At 37.1% G+C, this 20,736-nt stretch overlaps 1 protein-coding gene across 1 annotated transcript in view; it reads left to right on the top strand.

The window, feature by feature from the left end:
* The first annotated feature begins 3,142 nt into the window (after positions 1-3,142).
* Lancl2 (LanC like glutathione S-transferase 2) overlaps positions 3,143-20,736 on the top strand; it is a 52,831-nt gene continuing 35,237 nt past the window's right edge. The window contains 1 exon segment of the mRNA XM_048786320.1: positions 3,143-3,353. Within this exon segment, the coding sequence (XP_048642277.1) occupies positions 3,143-3,353 (211 nt within the window).

Here is a 20,736-nt window from a genome sequence, read left to right on the forward strand (position 1 = left end):
ACTCATAGGTAAGACAGTCAATGCATGCCATGAGAGGGCTATATAAAGGGATCCAAGGAAGTAAGTACAACCAAACAGGTGGGGAGGAGAGTAAGGACCTGTGGGCAAGTGCTAATATTGGGGGTCAAGGTGGAATACACAAACAAAAGGTATGCAGGGATTCCACTGAAATGTCTGGATATTACTACTATTAGAGAAAAAGTGATTCAATAATAACTGTTAAAACTCAGAGAGGCCTACTTTATTCAGGACTATCTCCGTAGGCAAGGGACCATGGAAATGAAGTGTTGCATTGGAGAGAGACTGGACGACTCAATTCTGAACATTGCAAGAGCAAGTGGAGATGTATAGTCAAGTAATAAGGTGGGGGAAAATTACTAAGAGGAACCATCAGGTGGTAAAGAGGAAAAACTGACTGCCATGGTTTGGGTATGAGGTGTGAAGCAAAGACCCTGTTAACAAAGGGCTGTTCAGAGGTGAAATGATCCAATTGTGAAAGTTGTAATCTAATCTGCACATTCTAGTTTGAATGAACTGATTGGGTGTTAACTGTAGGCAGGTGGGGCATGCCTAGAGGAGGTGGGACACTGGGGATATGCCCTGGATGAATTCCATCTTTTCTGTGGCTTCTTTTCCCACCTCTCTCCTCTGTTTCCTGCCTGCCATGAGGTGAGCAACTTGTCTTGCCATGGCCCTTCTGCTTTCATGTTCTGCCTCATGTTGGGCCAATGGAGTTGGCCATCTATGGACCTCTGAAATGGTCAGCCCAAATAAACTTTTTTTTTTTTTTTTACTTCTAATTTGTTCTTGTTCGGTCAGCAACACAAATCACGTCTAATGGGATGCTGAAGGCAAGCCCTGGTTATCAGCTATTACCTGGGGCATAGTGGATTGCTGATCAGCAATCAAGGGTGATCACATAGTGAGGGTAGGGGGTTCTTGATAAACTGACTTTGCAGAAAGTGGATTTCATAAGGAAGTGCACAAACTAACATAGGAAAAAGTTCAGGAACCTGGCCAATGTTTGACCAAGCAAAGTATCTTTGCCACTAGGTCACAGACAAAGAAGGACAAGAAGAATTTGTGACAAGAGCAGCTTTGTCATGGGTGTACCTGGTCCACTGGTCAGGGGGTTTACAGCTTGTTTGTGGGAATTTTTTTTTTTTTTGGTGTGGGGGCGGGATATTGAGGCAGAAGAAAAATACAAAATTTTAAACTATGCTGTACAGATTTCACATTGTTCTAACTCAGCCCCACATTGTTGCACGGTACCTGTGCAAACAAATGGGGGGTACCTGTGCAAACAAATGGGGCTTTGCTCCTGGACCAGAGGGTTGTCTTGATCTCACAGAGGGAAGACAAACTGCAAATAGACTGGGGTTGTAGCAACCTGCAAGTCCCCAGATCTTTTCAGACATGGCTGAAACTCAGCCACAGAGATTCCTCCTGTACCTCAGATTTCCTATCTGAATAAGCCTTAATATCTCTTATATTCTGAAGCACTTTAAGATAAACCTGTCCTGAGAGCACACTGCTCTTTTGGTATTCTCCAGGCAGGGTTAAAAAGGACAGCAGGAGTTGTCCCAGAGACCTGCCCAGGTGGGTAACTGGTGTGGGGATAGATGTTATCAGAGCTTCTGGTTTCTAAGTCTCCCATATGAGGATGTGTTTCACATCCACAGCCTTATGGGGTTGGGCAAGAGTGGGAAGCCAGGTCTTTACTCACATCAGCCCACTCTAAAGCCACAGAGGCAGCAGTGATTGGTAAGGTATTCTCTATCATGTCACCATGTACATAATTTCAGAAAAATGTACCCATTATGCTGTGCTGTGATTTTTGCATTTCTCATCCACTAGCTAGACATTCTCAGAAACTTTTTAATCTCTTATGTCCTCATGGCCTAGCACCAATATTTGCTAATTGGAAGAACAATAAAATAAGACTTTTCTCTTAAGGAGGACAAATCATATTGATTTGGTTCTAAATAAATAGCATGAAGAATAAAAGAGAATCAATAAAAGACTGAAGTTAATATATTATAATTATATAAATGCAAGGTTCTATTTGCTTGTGTCCTTTTTTTAATGATACTTATTGTGCTCCAGGGCATTTATAGTAATATCGAAGGGATCTCTCTGGTCAATAAAATATTTCGATGATTAAATATGCTTTCACATTATCTCTTGTTACCAAAGATGTCCATTTTTTTTTCAAAGAAACTGAAAATAAAACACAAGATTAAAAATAAATAAATAAAGCCTGTGGCTCCTCCTCCAAGACAACCCCCCCTCCCAACAGTGATGAATAGGAGGGACTGTATTCCTCGCCCCTGGAGACTATCCTTGCAGATAGTCTGTTTTGAAATTCTTTTCTTTAGAGATTTTTTTTCTCTCTCTTTAAAAATATCAAACAAAGCTGCTGTTTGCTATTCCTGTGGCTGGCGCACCACCTGGGGCTGAGGACATGGGCGGCATCGCCGGGCTGGGGAAAATGCAGATTGATGATGGAGCGTCGGGGGATGCGCTTTTCCTTTTCTGCGAACAGCACACTCCTTGAATGACAGCAAATCCTCTACAGGTTTTCCCTGCGGGAACGTGCCTCTCGCGGTTCATTCGGTTTTCTCTAGAAAATCGGCCACCGGAGAGGACCGGGGCGCGGCATTACTGGAGCGGTTCCAGACCCGGGGGCTCCGGCCCAGCCTGCGCGTACCCGCGGACAGGCTCTGCGGGCTACTATCCCGGTCCCAGCAAGACCAGGGCCGGCGGATGGCGTGAGCGTATTCCGAACCGCCGAGGGCTACGGAGGTCCCGCCGAGCCCACTTTTCCCGCCGCAGCGAACAGCAGCCGCGCAGGGCGGAGGGACCACGTGCAGCTCACCGGCTGCATCCAGATGTACAGGCACCCCGCGGTGAAGAAGGCCACCAGGCGAGGCTATAGCGGGTTCCAAGACTCCGCTCATCCCGCCAGCTCACAGTTTCGCTCTTTCTAAAGGAAGCCCTTGGCTCCGGCTGCGGGATCTTCGGTAGGTGACTGGCGCGCGAGACAGCGCTGCTCCAGCCGGAACGCCCCGGCAGGAGGTTTGTCCCCGCTCGCGCGCCGTGCCGCGCGGCACCTAGGGTGGGGAGAGGGCGCGCGGCGGAGATGGGCGAGACCATGTCAAAGAGGTTGAAATTGCATCTGGGAGGGGAGGCGGAGATGGAGGAGCGCGCGTTCACCAATCCCTTCCCGGACTACGAGGCCGCCCTCGCCGCCGCGGGGCTCACTACCGGAACCTCAGAAGAGTCGGGCTGTGTTCGCACCCAGTCCACCACAGATGAGCTCGGCCTTCCTTTCCACCACGACGGCAAGGTGAGTCGGCGGCCCTGCCTCGGGAAAGGCCCGGCGGGGGTGGGGGGGCGCCAGCGGTGGTAGCGTCCACCCTTAGCGGCCGGCGGCGCGTTGACGTCACCCGCGCGCGTCGCTGCTGGCAGTCCAGGGCTAGGCACAGTGCGGTGTGAATTTGTCGTCCGCCGGCACCAGCCTGCGGAGCGAGAATGGCCTAGGGGCTGTGAGCTTTTATTGCAGTGGCCACTTCAACGGCAATATACGCCTCCTGGGCTCTCCGGTCTTTAAAACTCTGATGGAGCGCTTTGTTTCCTGGCGCCTAAAAGTGATATTAGGGTACTAGTGGCGATTGGGTATGCAGATTTATGTACCGAAGGAGGCCTGCCTCCTGGCTTCCTTCTCTAAAACTGATGAATTTAACGTCAAAAACCTATTTGCATTTCTCCCTAGCCTGATTGTGTGTGGATGTCATACTTGGTTGGTTCCCCACCCTTGGACCTTATCTCTGACGAATAGTAGCAAAAAAGCATTGTTCATAAAATCAAGTCTTGTCTTTTTTTTTTTTTTTTTCCTGCGTGCCCAGCAATTGAAGACGGGATTAAGAAGAGAAACTTTACTCTGTAAGGTCCTCGCTGGGCCAGAGAATGAAATTAACATAAACAAATTAACAGAAAGCACATAAATTTATTTCATGTTTTATTGACATAGGAGCCTCATAAGGAAATGAAGACGAAAGTGGCAAAACCAAATGCATTTATATTAGGCCAAACAACAAGAGACAATTATTGGAAGGGAACTAAAATACTGTTTATACGAGAATAAAGGAATGTGATTATTTTAATAAACATAAAATTCTTCTGTCTTCCACACCCTGTCCCTTGTGATAAGAAAGTTTCTCCTGGTATTGGGGCAGGCATCTTTTCCATGGAAGTTTTATCTCCTACTTTCAGGAGGAAAAGGGGAGGTTTTGAACACCTACCTGCTGTTTCTCAAGTGCTTTTAGCTCAAAATAATCCTTTTGCCAAAATGATGTGTTTTACTGGGACATATTCTGCCACTTTTCTCTGGAATGTGAATACAATTTGTTCATGTTTGGTAAAACCACACATTTACCAGGTTGTCTTTTTCTCTATGTATTGCAAGGCTCCTTTCACTTCCCTGGCTCCTCATGCATTTTATTTTTGAAAAGGGAGAAGTTGGCCAAAACTAGGAAGGTAAATTTGAAAGAGCCATTGGTCTGAATATGAAATCTAATGACTTCTCTAAGCCTTTTGTCTTACTTGTGATTAAAAGTTGGATAATCATTCCTAACTCAGGGATGTTAGTGATGAATTAAAGAATATAAATTGCCCAGCAGAATGCCTGATCTGCTACCTAGTAGGCTCTGAATAAATGTTAACTGTTTCTTAGCAATTTAAATGCTATGCTTTAGAACTCATATGTCAATATTGTTTTTCTCTGTTTCCTCTCTTTTTCATATGTCTGTTACATTTGTGACTTAGTGTTCAATTTTTTTTACAACAAATATCTCTAGCAAACACTTTTTTAAATCATTTATAATTAGTTGCTCTTTCAATACTTCGAGGTTTAGTGAAAAATGAAGTGAACTCTTGACAGCTTTTTGATAGGGGCAGGTGAGCATCATTTTCAACCTCACAATAAATAAGATAAATACTGGGACAACTTACAGTACCAAAATTACAAATTTTTATTTTTACACTTTATATTTCAATAACTGTGATTTTGATCTCTGCTTTACACGAAATCAGTTTGTTTAAAAATCCACAAATAATGAATGTGTCTTGTGACCAATTGTCTATGCAATTAAAATAGTAATAAATTGTCTTGGAGACCTATGCCAGTGGTTGTGATTATATACTTAAGGGGAAATGGAAAATGTGTTCTTGAATGTGAAAATGAGAGAACATTGAAGGGAGACAGAAAGGGGGTTAAAGGTAGAAAGATTGGTTTTTGGTTATGGGAAAGTCATAAGATAAAATGAATATGAATTAAGCTCCACTGTCTTTTGTATAGACACTTTATCATGGATAAATTTATTATATTTGTATTCTTAAGACATGTTAAGAGGCAATTAAGATAGAAGACATAAAACTATGCATTTGTTTTGATAGACATGAGATTTCCTGAAAATGAATTGTTTCACCCACAAAGACTGTGACTGAATTTCTAACCACTGGAACCTCAAAATGTGATTTTATTTGGAAATAAGGTCATGGCACATACAATTAGTTAAGATGAGGTCATATTAGAATAGGGTAGGTTTTTAATCCAAAATGACTGGAATCTTTTAAGAAGAGAAGTTATAGACACACAGGGAGAGAGAAAATGACTGCGTGACAATGGAGGTGGAATGATGCATCTCCCACACAAGGAGTACCAAGGATTGCCAACCACACCAGAAGCTAGAGGTGAGAAGGATGTTTTTGAACTTAGAGCTTTGAGAACAGAGACGATCAATTTCTGTTTTAAGCCACCCAGTTTTGTGGTACTTTGTGACACCCCTAGGAAACTAAAGGCAGGGAGTAATTTGTTAATTTGTAAGTTAAGCATTGCATAAGTTTCTCTTGACAATGTGTGCTGTGAGTAAAGATTACATAAAATCTACCAACACAATTATTTTATTATTAGTATTCTTTAATCATTTACACATTCTCATTTTAGATTAACTGCATATGTATGTGGTATAGTTCTTAAGCCACTCAAACCTGCTTCTTTGATTATTTCCATAAGTAGGCTTTTATAGCACTTTTTACAGTATTGGCCAAAATATGAAAAACAGTGAATCAAGATAATAGCAGGTTTTAAACAATGGGAGATTTCTATAGCAAATACTCTCAATACTTTACAGTCATTTCCTCCCTAACTTTTACTGGAATTTACTGTGGCCATGGACTTCAAGGGAATTGACTTCAGTTCCAGGAGCTGAATCCTTAGCTAATTTAAGCTAGTAGTTCTTTGACCAGTAGAATCAGCTTTATCTGGCATATTGTCAGGGTTCAATCAGTATAGAAACCACCCAAAGTTTGATTTTTCTCATTATAAATGAGAGTTCTAGAGAATATAGGAATAGTGGAAATAAGGAGCAGCCTCATCCATAGGACCGAGAGAGTGTACAAAGAAAAGGTACCTGTGCTAATAACACAGGGGGTGCTATACTGTGTATAAAATTACCCCCAAATTTAGCCACTTTGTAAATATTTAATGTCTGAGAGTCAGGAATACGGTTTCCACTTAACTAAGTCATTGTAACTTGTTGAGGAAGCTGCAGTCATTTTAAAGCTTAAGTGGGGCTAAGAGAATCTGCTTCCAGGTTTGTTCACATAATAATTGTTGGCAGGGCGCTTTAGTTATTATTTGGAGGCTTCAGTTTCTTACCACACATAAGCCTTGCAGTAGGGCTGTTTCAGGACATAGGGACTGGCTTCCTTCAAGGTGTACAAGAACAAGATGGAAGCTGCTATCTATTTTATAATCTCAGAAGTGACCTATCACACAAATGAAGGGATTATACAAGCATATAAATATTAAGTGGTTTGCAGCCTTGCAGCCAAGAAATGAACTTGTTGGGGGAAGGCATGGCCATTGGCTGGCAGAGAAATGGGTGTGATACTGTACCACTGGAACTTGCTGGAAGTGTACCCTCTGGAACCATGCAATGAGTAGTATAGTAAGTGAGAATACACAAGTGATATAATGAAGGCACAAGAAAGAGATTACTTTTGCCCACTGGCACCAGGAAAGGCTTTTCAGATTAAGGTGATATTTTTGAGGTCCTTGAAGATTAAGTAGGACTTGCCAGCCTAAGGTAGAGAACTACAAGAGCAAGGACTTCGGAGATGGATGCAGTGCTAAAATAGTAGATTGTCAAGGAGTAAAACATGGCTGGAGAAGAGGGTGCATGAGTGACATGGGAGTTTGAGACAGAAGGCAGAGAGGGGCTGATTTTGATGGATCTGAAGGATTTTAGAACTTTTTCCACAGAAAAATGAAATCAGGAAAACTTTTACTTTGCATCCTTAATTTGTTATAATCTTGAGTTATTGGAATGCTTTATTTTAAAATTTTCTTTAATTTTTCATATTTTTGTTTAAAAGTGGATAATCTTTCTTATCAAAATTTGTTTAACTTTATATTATATAAACATAAGGAAAACAGCACTTCTCAATTGCCCAGAGAAATGTAATTCCTTTTTCTTCTTTCAAAATGAAGAGGTGTATTCCTATAGTTCCAGCTATGTGGGAAGTTGAGGCAGGAAGATCATCTTGAGCCCAGGAGTTGGAGTCTGCCTGAATAACATAGACTCTGTCTCTTAAACACACATGTATATATACTTTTATACATACATAACAAAATGAACTGTAGTGGTATATGGGTGTGGAGTAGAGGGATAAACTCTATAGCCTTTCTTCTCAAAATGAGGTTTGTGGACCAAGAGCACAAACATTTCCAGAAAACTTGTTAGGAATGCAAATCCCACCTCAGATCTAGTGAGCCACATTTTAACAAGATCACCAGGCCCAGGGGATTCCTAAATGTGAGAAGTAATATTCTTTCTCGCTCTATGACATTGTTGAATTTTCTTTTAATATGATCTTAACCACCAACCAGTTTTTAATTCCTAATATGGAAAGGTATTGACAGAAGGGTGATGGGAAGATTATGGAGAGGAGGCTAATGAAATAGTAAATTAACATTTCTCATTTTGTGAATAAACTGAAGTATAGAGCAGTTAATTACTTGGATAGACTTATTTGCTACTTTTCTGTCACTTACTTGCTTTTAAGTTGGTGCAGGTTACTTAACTACATTGAAACTTGGCTTTCTTACCTCATCGACTTGTTAAAAGTTAAATTGAAAGTTTAATTGAAGTTCTTAATATAGTTATAATATGTTTGTTAAAAGCTTGTAGTAATGATAGTTGTAATACCCCATTTTTATATAATTTTTATAATGGTTAATTAAGTTAATACATTTAAAACGTTCAGAACAATGCCTGATATAAGTGGTAATTAGCTATACATAGTTACTGATGCATAGGTAAGTAGAGAGAATTTAGTTAATGGTAGCTATTAACATCATGCATTTTATATTATAAAATGTGATAATGACAATTTACTTTAAAATTTATATTTTCAGTAGAATACACAAAATATTACATAACCTTTGCTTTTATAAACTTCTTGCAATTATTAACTTTCTTGGGATTATGACATATTTGCCTTAGAGATTATGCATAGGAGATCATCAATAACTTTTTTATGTCACACATCAAACTGGATTGAGATTTGTTTAGGATAGGTAATCTGCAATATTTTCTACTCATAATAGAGTTTGAAATAAGAAAAACAGAATCAGACCTGATTACATAAACCAATCCTTATGTTTCTGGAGAATGAACTATTTTTAAACATCTAAGCAAAGAGCATTTTCTTGATACAGATTCAGTTTAGGTAAGGACCTATTTATCATAAATATCACTAGTGAAGGTAGATGTTTCCATAGCCATCTAATTCTTTACTGTAGAAAGATGCAGTTCTCCTGTCCACTTTCCCCTTTCATAATCAGCTTTGAGGTAAGGATTATGGGTTGTTTTATTCATTTTTGTTTAACAGAATGGAGTGTTAGAAAACCAAACCCAAAGCCTTTCAAATGTGTAAGACATCACAGAGCATCTTACTTACAAGTAAGATCCTTAAAGATGTGAGATTATGGAATGTACTTTCTTCTAACAAAAAGTTTTGTAAAACCTTTCCTAAGAAAGATCGACTGGTGTATATACATTAGCAACTTTTTATATATCCTCACATAGAAGATGTGGGTCAAAAAGCTATTTTTATTATCTGCAAAACTTGTAGGCAAGTCTTTCTCTCTAGTTTTTTCATCTATTCCATGGTAATGATAGTACTGTTTTTAGTATTATCCAGAGGGTTAAATTAGATGAAGGGTCTTAAGTGCTTATCATATATCAGGAATGTGTGAATTATCTTATTAGTAAGTACTCCTAGTACATTTAAACTGTTATTCATACAGCAAATTTGATTCATGCATAACTGTTCAGAAATTACTGTTGTGTTTTTAGGAGTTATTTACATTAAACATTGATTTTGGAACTTTTTACTAACCTCTAGTTGAAATCTTAATTTTTTAAAAAGTTTGTCATCAATCTTTTTAACACTTTCTGTATTTTTATATATGGTAATTGTATTTCTTCAAACCAGCATTAAATTTTCATTAAGAAAATACAGGGAACATTATTATTTTAGAAAAAGAATGATTGCATGTTTCTTACTTTTCAGATAGAACTACTTATTTCTTCAGGAAATACCATGTGTTTCACTAAATACCTTTTTTTTTTTTTTTTGGTACCAGAGAGTGAACTCAAGAGTGTTTAATCACTGAGCTACATCCTCAGCTCTTTCTTTTGTATTTTATTTAGAGACAGAGTCTCACTGAGTTGTGGGTCAAAAGGCTACTTTTATTGTCTTCAAAACTTGTAGGCAAGTCTTTCTCTCTTAACTTTAGTTTTTTCATCTATTCCATGGTGATGATAATACTGTTTTCAGTATTATTCAGAGAGTTAAATTAGATGAAGGGTCTTAAGTGCCTGCCATATATCAGGAGTGTGTGAATTATATTATTAGAGCCACACCAAGTTGCTGAGGCTGGCTTTGAACTCTCAATTCTCCTGTCTCAGCCTCCTGTGCCACTGGGATTACAGGTGTGCACTGCACCTGGCTACATACCTTTTTTATGTCATCTTTGTACTTCATCACAAAACATTACCCTTGCTACTTTCCTCATAGCAAACTCCATAAGATGCATGCTAGATGCTTTTTTTTCTCCTTGAAGCTGAATTGTTAACCATGCTGAAGCCATTTGAGGGGTTAAATAATTTAGTTGTGCTAGTTTTCTATTGATAACATTATAAAAATAATATCATAAATTAACTTTGATTGGGCAAAGGGGAGGGAGGGTAGGGAGGGTGCATGGGGGCAGGAAAGATAGCGGAGTGAGATGGACATCATTACCCTAGATACATGTATGACTGCACATATGGTGTGACGCTACATTGTGTACAACCATAGAAATGTAAAGTTGTGCTGCAGTTGTGTACAATGAATCGAAATGCATTCTGCTGTCATATATACCTAATTAAAATAAATAAATTAATTAATTTAAAAAAAGAAGGCTGATGATGCTCTGATCCTTGATGCAAGGGCTGGGTAATTAGGTGTTTTCAGCTTATGAAAATTCATTATGTTTGAGCCTATATGTTTGTAATTCTTCAATTAAAATGAAAAACAAACAAAATTAGCAGCTTAAAATAGCACCTATTTATTTTCTCTGGGTTCTGTAAGTCAGAGTGTAGCTCAGCTGGTTCCTCTGCTCAGAATTTCTCAAGATGTTAGTAGGCCTGTGTTCTTTTCTGGAAGCTCTGAAGGATGGACTGCTTCCAATTTTAGTTCCTGTGGTTGTCGGATTGTGGTGCACATTTCCTTGCTGGCTGTTGGCCATGGTGGTCTCCCCCCTACCCCCAACCCCATGTTGCCCAAGTCTTCATGATTTCTATGTGGCTTCTCTAGCAACAGTACATTGAGTCTCTTTCATATTTGACATTTTTTTTCTCATTACCTTCTGTTATAGCTCTCAGTCAGAGCTCTCTGCTTTTAATGGCTCATGAGATTGAATTGGTCTCACCTAGATAATTCATTACACTATCTGTTTTAAGGTTTGTAATCTGTTTCAGGTTTCAGGGACTTAGGCATATTTTGGGGTGGCTATATTATAAAAGTCCTTAGTTTATCAATCTTGAGCTGGGTACCTGGGTTCAAACTCTGACTCTGCCACTTCCTATTAGCATCACTTTTGGTAAGTGACTTTTCCTCTCTCCCTGTGCTGCATACTTGCAAAATATGTGAATGATTGCCCTTTACCTTAGGTTTTTTATGATGACTGTGAAGGACAACAACAGACTCAGAGGACATATAGTCTCTTAATGAAGTATAGGATAAAATTGAATGCACACAGCTCTGCAAGGCAAGCTCAGCAGCATTTTCCATTTGAGGAACAAGCTTTCGTGGACTTCCAGTCCATAAAGTGCCCCACTGATGATACTTCCTTATTGAAGTAAGGGTATCTTAGGACCTATAAGAAACCCCTTCCCAGCCTGACAAAGGTTATTAATGCCTTTCCATCTTCTCTTCACCCTTCTAAATATTCTGGCTACTCGCCTACCTCCAGGAGCAATAATAACCCCAGTAAATTCCTGAATACCCTCTACAAGGGTGAATTGAAGATTATTTTTCAAGATGCACCACTTTCCTAGTTCCTCTAGACTGTAGACACGTTTGAAGTTTTAGTATCATTCTACATATCTTTCTGAATATTTCATGTTGTATGTTGCTAAGTCAAACATTTATTATGTGTACTCATAATTATTCTTATGATTGTCTTATTAGATTGGGAACTTGGGAGGGAAGATTCAATCTTATCCAACTTTTTATTCTAGTAATAGTGTCTGGCAATTTGATTATTTTTTTTAAATAACTGAATAAAATAATTTTAGACTTACAATTTGCTAATGAGCCACATTTTTTATTTCATTTTTCCCCCTCAAGTATTTCCTAGGTGTCTGAAGATTTTATATATATATATATATACATATATATATATGTATATATATATAAAATATTCAACATTTTATCATATATTAATAAACTATTGTATTACACTTGCTGAGCCTTATGCCAAGATAAAGAAAATTTCAGTAAAACAGTGAATAATTTCAGTAATAGCTTTTTAGCATTCTTATCAGCTATAAATTTTATAAAATTATAAAAATTTGTGAAATCAACTTATTTTTTCCATATTCAATATAAAAAATGGGGTTGGGAGGGAGAGCAAGGGAGATTACCTCTAGATAGAGAATAGGGGTGGGAGGGAAATGCAGGGAGAAGGGGAATAACATGGATGGTGAAAAGACACCCTCATCATTATACAAAATACATGTATGAAGATGTGAATTTGTTGTCAACATTCCTTATATACAATCAGAGATATGACAAATTGTGGTATAAAGGTGTACTAAGAATTATAATGCTAAATAAATAAATAAATAAAAACATAGCTTTTGAACATGGTGATTTTCCATGCCCTTTTTTAAAATCTAGAGATGGGGCAGAGAGATACAGAATATATGCATATGTTCTAGGAAATAAGAAATTTGGAAATAAATTATTTCCCTTAATTATTCTTATGAAGTACATGGCAAAAAGAGCATGGATAATGAGGAATATAATTTCCCCAATTTTTTTTTTAAGAACTTAACTGGGTTAAATGTCACCCAGAGTTTGCCTGTCTCTTTCACTTTTTCTCTCTTTCTCCTGCTCCTATCTTCATCTCAGTTTCTTTCTCCATCTCTGTCTCCTTCTTCATCTCCCTCTCCCTTCTTTCTCCTTCTCCCCTTGCTCCAGGAAAAAAAGCTCTCCCATCTGAATTCTAAGATTTATTATCATGAAGAACATTGTGAAGAAGGAAATGGGCACCAGTTATAAGCCACTTTCCTGCCTCTGAACCTTGTCTCTGTGTCTCCTTTATTACTCCTTATAATAAATCTTGCCATATACATCCATTGTGCATCCTTTGTAATAACAAGTGTAGTGATGCCTTACAAGGAATTTTACAACCAGTGATTAATAGCTACTCCATTATATTTTTGCTTTATAACACATCTGGGCATTTTGTATGGGAAAACAAACCTCCCTTATTAGAATAGAACATTTTCTTTCTGATTGCAATGCCTTTGCAAAGGATCAATCTCAGATAAAATCTCAGTGATAAAACCTCCAAAGTTTTTCCCTTATGCATTTTACAGGTATATTTGTACAATGTGAGTAAGTGAGTGAAGGCTATAGGTCTTGAAAATCTTAAAGGTAAATTGTAAATCCAGATTCCAGCAAAGATTTGTACAATAAGAAGAGAGCATAGGGAGCCCAGGAACTCTGGAATTAATAATCTACTCAAAGCTCCAAGAGTTTTCTCTCCATTTGCCTTGTGACCTCCAGTGAGCCTTACTTTTCTCATCTAAAAATTGAAAATTAATGGATGATGAAAAGAGTGACTGAACTATGATGTAAGGCCCATAGTGCCAGGTACATAATAAATGTTTAATAATTGTTATAATAATACCATTATTAAATGAGATGAACCAGTTAAATTTCTCTTGGTATAGTAATCTCCATCAAATGCAAATAGAATTTGTAGAATAAAATAGCATTACCTGTTTTCTTTGTTCAGGAGATTTGGATCCAATATAGAGATTAGAAGTCTCTTTTATATAAGATAGTTAGAAAAGGAGGAACTAAAAAATGTACCTTAAAGTAAAGTACAGTTCTGGGCATGTTGGTATACACCTGTAAACCCAGCTACTAAAGAGGCTGAGGACAGAAGATCATTAGGTTTGAGGCCAGCCTATGCAACTTATTAGCAAGGCCATCTCAAAATAAAAAGGGCTGAGGATGTAGCTCAGTAGTAAAGTGCCTGCTTATATGCGTGGAGCACTGGGTTCAATCCCTAGTACTGGGGGGTGGGAGAGAGCACAGAGCAGAAGAATGATTTTTGCAGTAAAATTTTGGACTATGTTAAACAGAATTCACATTAAAAATATACATCATAAATATGAAAAATGAAAACTTAGTAGTGTATGCTTTGGAATAAAGTTCATTACTCAGCCACATATGAATGTGAGTTAGGTTTACATTCACAACAATAAACAGAAAACTCTTATTTAAAAATATCTTGATTAGATTTTATTTGCCTTATAACAAGAAATCTAGAGGTAGGCAATTGATAAGGTCTTGATAAGATTGAATAAGATTAGGGCCAGGATTTCTGCTGTTTATTTTGGTCTTTCTCTCAAATTTTTTCTGTTATAGTACCAGATGGCTGCTGTAGCTTCAGATATCATGTTCAGGTTTTCAGTAGGGAGAGAAAGGAAGAAGTACCTATTCTCTTTCTCTCATTTATCAATAAAAATAACAACTTTTGAGATCTGGGAGATTTGCACTTAGGTCTCATTGGTCAGAACCGTGTCATATGACTTACCTTTTTTATAGAAAATCTGGAAGAATAGTAGCTCTTCTGGGGATGGATATATTGTTGTTATGAATATAACCATAATTATTATAATAAGGAGAAAGGGTGTGGGGAATAGATGAACCTACCGTGTAGGTTCTGCCACACCAGGTATTATGAAGAGGTATTACCCACATTTTTTTCTTCATCTGCATCTCTTTGATTATAGCAGAAAACAAACATTAGGACTCGGGAGGCCTAAGTTACTAATTTGAAGTCAGAGTTATCAGTCAGTTGTATGGTGAATCAGACAATTATTCTTTTTGACACATTTTTCAATATTTATTGTTGGAGTATCCTCTAAAAGACCATTGGGAGATAGTGGTACCTTTGAGAGGTGGGGCCTTGTTGAAGAAAGTTAGGTCACTGGGGGGACATGTCCTTGAGGGGGATATTGGGAACCTAGCCACTTTTCTCTCTCTGCTTCTTCAGTTCATAAGGTGAGCAGTTTTGCTCTATCATGGACTCCCACCATGCTATAGCGTACTATCAGATGCTCAGAATGACAGGGCCAAGTGACCATATACTGAAATCTCTGAAACCATAAACCAAAATAAATATTTTTTCCTTATAAGTTATTTATCCTGGGTATTTCATTACAGTGATGCAAAGCACCTCAGCTAACTTAACATAGCAACAAAATAAAATACATTTACAAGTATATCATCAAATAATAGGAATTGGCAAATCTTGAAAAATTTTTAGTAAGCAAGGTTTGGTAAAATGGAGTCTCTTTATATTACATCACCTCTGAAATATCATTGATATTGAATTTATTGGTGTGCTATCTTTATCATTTTTTTGCGAGTAAGCATATTTGTAAAGACGTTTATAAAGTTGCTGTTTGTGTTAGATTTTTAGCTTACCTTTTAAAATAAGAGAATGTATTTTACCACCATGATTGAGTAGGAATTGTTGTAATTTACTACTCTAAATAACATTTAATTAAGATAGATAATTTTGAAAGCTAATATTATGTTTTAGATACTGAGTAGAATCCATAGTCTACTTGCACATTTTAATCTTTTGCAAATGATAAATATGATAAGGAGGAAAAAAGCATACTCAATACCTACATGATAGTTGAAATATATACTTATTAATGTAAATCCTCTTTGACAAAATTAGTTGGCTGTAACCACCTCAGCTAATACTTACTGAAGATTGAAAATGTGGGCAGGGATGGGGATTTTAAAAGAATTGCAGGCATACATCATTTTATCATAGTTCATCGATAATGGTATTTTTAGCACATTGAAGATTTGTGGGAATCCTGCATTGAGCAAATCTAGCTATACCATTTTCCAACATGTGTTCACTTCATTTTTCTGTGTCACATTTTAGATATTCTCATAGTATTTCAAACTTTTTCATCATTATTGCATGTTTTATGATGATTATTGAGACCTTTGATATTTCATCATTATTGCATGTTTTATGATGATTGTTGAGACCTTTGATATTACTATTGTAATTGTTTGAGACACCATGAAATGTGCCAGTATAAGATGGCAAACTTAAGTGTATGTTCTGACTGCTCTACCGGCCATTCCCCTATTTCTTTCATTTTATTTAGACTTCTGTATTGTCTGAGACACAAAAAATATTGAAATTAGACCAATTTGTAATCCTACAGTGGTCTCTAAACTGATTTAAACTGAAATTTGTGTGACTCTTACAGTGAATGAAAGAGTCACACATCTTTCAGTTTAAATCAGAAGCTAGAAATTATTAGATTTAGTGATGAAGGTGTTTCAAAAGCCAAGACAGACCCAAAGCTAGGTCTCTTCTGCAAAACAGTAGCCAAAGGAAAAGTTCTTGAAGGAAATTAAAAGTGCTTCTCCATTGAACACAGAAATTATAATAAAGTGGTAATGGAGAAAGTTTTAGTGAACAGGACTGCCACAATATTCCCTAAAGCTAAAACCTAATTCAGCGCAAAGCCCTAAATCTTTTCAGTTCTGTGAAGACCGAGAGAGGGAAGGAAACTACAGAAGAAATCTTTGAAACTAGCATAGGTTGGTTCATAAGAGGCCATCTCCATATAATAAAAGTGCAAAATGAAGTAGCAAGTGCTAACGTAGATACTGTGAAAAATCATCCAGAATATTTAGCTCAGATAGTTGATGAAGGTAAGGTTACATCCAACCACAGATTTTCAAGGCAAACAAAATAGCCTTCTCTTGGAAGAAAATGCCATCTAGGATTTTCAGAGCTAGAGAGCAGAAGTCAATGCTCCACTTAAAGCTTCAAAGGACAGGCTGAGACTCTTATTAGGGGCTCATGCAGCTGGTGGCTTTATGTTAAAGCTTATGCTCATTTACCATTCTGAAAATCCTAGAGCCTTTATGAATTAGTTATGCCAAATCTACTTTGTGTTCTGTAAATGGAACAACAGAGCCTGGACAATAGCACATCTGTTTCTGATATGATTTACTGACCTTGGGAACAACTGCTCAGAAAAGAAAAAATCATTTTAAAATACTAATACTTATGGATAGCACAGTACAGGTGTGCACCACCACACCATGGTCACCCTAGAGCTGTTATGGAGATGTACATGAGACTGTTTTCATGCCTGCTAACACAACATTCATTCTCCAGTCCATAGATCAAAGAAATTTCAACTTTCGAGTCTTATTATTTAAGAAATATATTTTGTAAGGCTGTACCTGACATGGATAGTGATTCCTCTAATGGAACTGGGTAAAGTAAATTGAAAACTTTCTAGAAAGGATTGTTCATTTTAGATACCATTGAGAGCATTTGTGTAATGAGGTCAAACTATGAACATTTTGGGGGTGGGGCACCTGGCCACTGAGCCACATCCCCATCCCTGTATTGTATTTTATTTAGACACAGTCTCACTGAGTTGCTTAGCTCCTCACTGTTGCTGAGGCTGGCTTTGAATTCATGATTCCCCTGCTTCAGCCCCCTGAGCTGTTGGGATTACAGGTGTGCACCACCGCACCTGGCCAAGCTATAAATATTAACAGGAGTTTGGAAGAAGCTAATTTTCACCCTTATGGGTGACTGTGAGGGATTCAAGACTTCAGTGGAGGGCTGTGAATGTGGTGAAATAGAAAGAGAACTAGAAGCAGAGTCTGAAGATGTGACTAAGTTGCTGCAACCTCATTATAGAACTTAGAGTTGCTTTGTATGGATGAGCAAAGACTGGTTTCTTGAAATGGAATCTTCTCCTTGTGAAGATGCTCTGAGCATTGCTGAAGGGACAAGAAAAGATTTAGAATACATAAACTTAGTGTTAAAACAGTGGCAGGATTTGAGAGGATTAACTACAGTTTTGAAAAAAAGTTCTACTGTAGGTAAAATGCTGCTAAACAACATCACTTGTTACTTAAAATTTTTTCATGAAAGAATTGGTGGCTATCAAAGACAAGGGGGAAGTGAGATGAGTCAGAGAAGGGATCCCTAAATTTTGTCTAAATGTACCTCTAACCAAATTTTGATTACAGACTTAAAGATATTTAGCTAAAGACAGAAGATCTGAACTGATATAGAGCTGCTGCCCAAGAAACAGAATTTGCAATTCAACACTAGTGGAATAACAGACTACAAATTTGCATTCTAGTTGCCATACAAAATTACCTGCTCTATGAAGAACCAAAAAATTAGGGGAGAAAAATAATTTTCTCTTTGGGAGTGCTTAGTTGGGATAGACAAAAGACAGATTAACAAGAGAAAAACAGAGGCATTTTAATTTGTACAGTGTATTTTCCATATGAATGGGAGGTACCCAGGGAATGAGTAAATCTCAGATTTGGCTTAGAAATCTGTTTATATTGCATCTCTAACTAAAAACAGTAAATTTTTAGAGAATACAGAAAATGAAGGAAAAGAAATTTGAATTTTCATGCATGCTAATTGCAGGAAGGCAAATAAATGAAAATTTATTATATTGATTTCTCTGGTGACTTCTCCAGGCTGATTGGTGTCTAAAGTTGTCTTTACTTGTTGAAAAGGGAAGACTGACATTTTTGTAAATTTATGTCCTGCTTTTAGGCCAGTGGGGGAATGCAGAAAGCTGTTCTTGTATTGCTCCTTCTGAGTTGTCTTCAACTCAGAGTAAATAATTCTTATGTCAAAAAGACATGTTTTAGGGTGGCATATTCTACTCTTCTACAATAGAAACACATTTTCAGGAGAAAAGAAAATTTGCTGCAACCAACCTTGAAATGAACCAGATAGTGAAACTAGCAGACAGGATTTTAAAGTGAGTATTGTAACTGTCTTCCACAAAGCACAGCAAAAATTCTTTCAGTGAATAAAAAGACAGGAAAAATCAGCAGGGAAATGGAAAGGCAAAAAACAACATTATGGGTAGTCTAGAATTAATATAGACAAATCTGAAATTTAAAAGCTACTGGATGGATTTAGAGGAAAAAAGTGACTGAATTAAAAATAGATCAATAGACATTTATCCATTTGTGAAAAGTAAAGAAAATATTGAAGAGATAAAAAGCAACAGGGCTTCAAGGACTTATTAGATTATATGAAGCAATCTAACATAATTGAAATCATAGAAGGAAAGCAGAGGAAGGATGGGAAATAAAAATAATCTGAAGAAATAGTGGGAGAGAATTTATAAATTCAATGAAAGATTAAAATTTGAAGAGCAAATCTTGAATAGAGCAGGGAAAAACAACACATTATGTATAGATAATTGATTAATGATGATTAATTAATTAATATGATTAATGGCTGATTTCTAGTTAGAAAATCATGGAGAACAGAGGAGAGTGAAAAAAAAAAACATAAAAGTACTAATAGAAACTGTCATCTAGAATTCTTTATTCAGTGAAAACATCCTTCAAGAATGAGGGTAAAATATATTTTCAGATTAAAAAAAAAAAAGAATTCAAGACCCCTGAGAGAACTTGTAATTGCAAACCCGTTCATTGAAATAGTGACATTTAAGAGGATATAGGTTAAAAAAAAAATTCTACTCTTTTATCTCTGAATTTGTTTACAAAACAGGTTGTACATGAAAATTGCATTATTATCTTGTAGGATTCATTGCTCATGTATTGGTAATACAGATATCAGCTGTAACAGAATAACTTGGGGTAGGACCTAAACCTATAAGATTCAGAGTTTCCGCATTTTACATGAAGTGGCACATTACTAACTGCAAATGGATTGTGAAAAGGTGTGGATATCTCTTGTATCCTCTAGAGCAACAATTTAAACTAATTTTCCTGCTAAAAGTTCAGCAGGAATATTAAAATACCTTTCTAAAAGTATTCAAACAATCCAAAAAGCAGGAGAAACAATAACAAAAACAAAAATCAAACAAACTGAAGAAGTTAAGAATGTGCCATCTCAAAATATGCTGAATTGGTATATTGATTATTTCAAGCTGAAATTACTTGAGAAACTGTAAGTTCCATTTGGCATCTCTTTTCCTACATGCAGCAAGCCATAAATATTCTTTGGGGAGAGAAATCTTTGTGCCAAGGCAGGAAAATAGCTTTTTATCACCAGACATTGGTATGTTAGTCAACTTTCTGCTTCTGGGACAAAATACCTGAGATTATCAACTTATTACAAAGAAAGCTTTATTTTGGCTCCTGGTTTCAGAGATTTTAGTCAATGGTCAATTGGCCTCTGTGCTTTTGGGCCTCTGGAGATGTAGCACATAGTGACAGGGAACATGTGGTAGAGCAAAGCTGCTCACCTTATGGTGCTAAGGTTGCAAAGAGAGAAGGGAAGGGTCTGGGAATCCCAAATGCCCTTGCAATGGAATGCCCTCAATGGCCTAATTTCCTTCCACTAAGCTCCACTTACTAAAGATTCCACCACCTCCAAATAGCACCACAAGCTAGTGACCAAGCCTTAGCATATGGGTTTTGGGGAGATATTTAAGATCTGTGACTGGGACCGTAATGAAGCCAAATAAATAATTTTATTGAGTTAACCCTTATTTTACACTAGATTTTACATCCCTTTCATAAATCACTTAGTGACATTCTGGAATTTACTATTTATAGTTCAGAGATAAGTCTTTTCTTCCTTTGCAAATTATTGTTGTCTAAAAATAATAAAAACATTGATTTGGACATTTTCTTTGGACTTCACTCTGTTGTAAAATTCCCATGTAATATGCTTTTTTCTTGCTAATTAGCTCTTGTTTTAATTCAGTTCCTAAATCCAGCCAAAGAGCCCACATAAGAACTAAAGAGTGATAGAAGGGAATTCTCACTCCCTACAAAAAAAAAAAAAAAAAAAAAAAAAAA

This window comes from Marmota marmota, unplaced genomic scaffold (assembly GCF_001458135.2).
Source record: "Marmota marmota marmota unplaced genomic scaffold, marMar, whole genome shotgun sequence".
Lineage (NCBI taxonomy): Eukaryota > Metazoa > Chordata > Mammalia > Rodentia > Sciuridae > Marmota > Marmota marmota.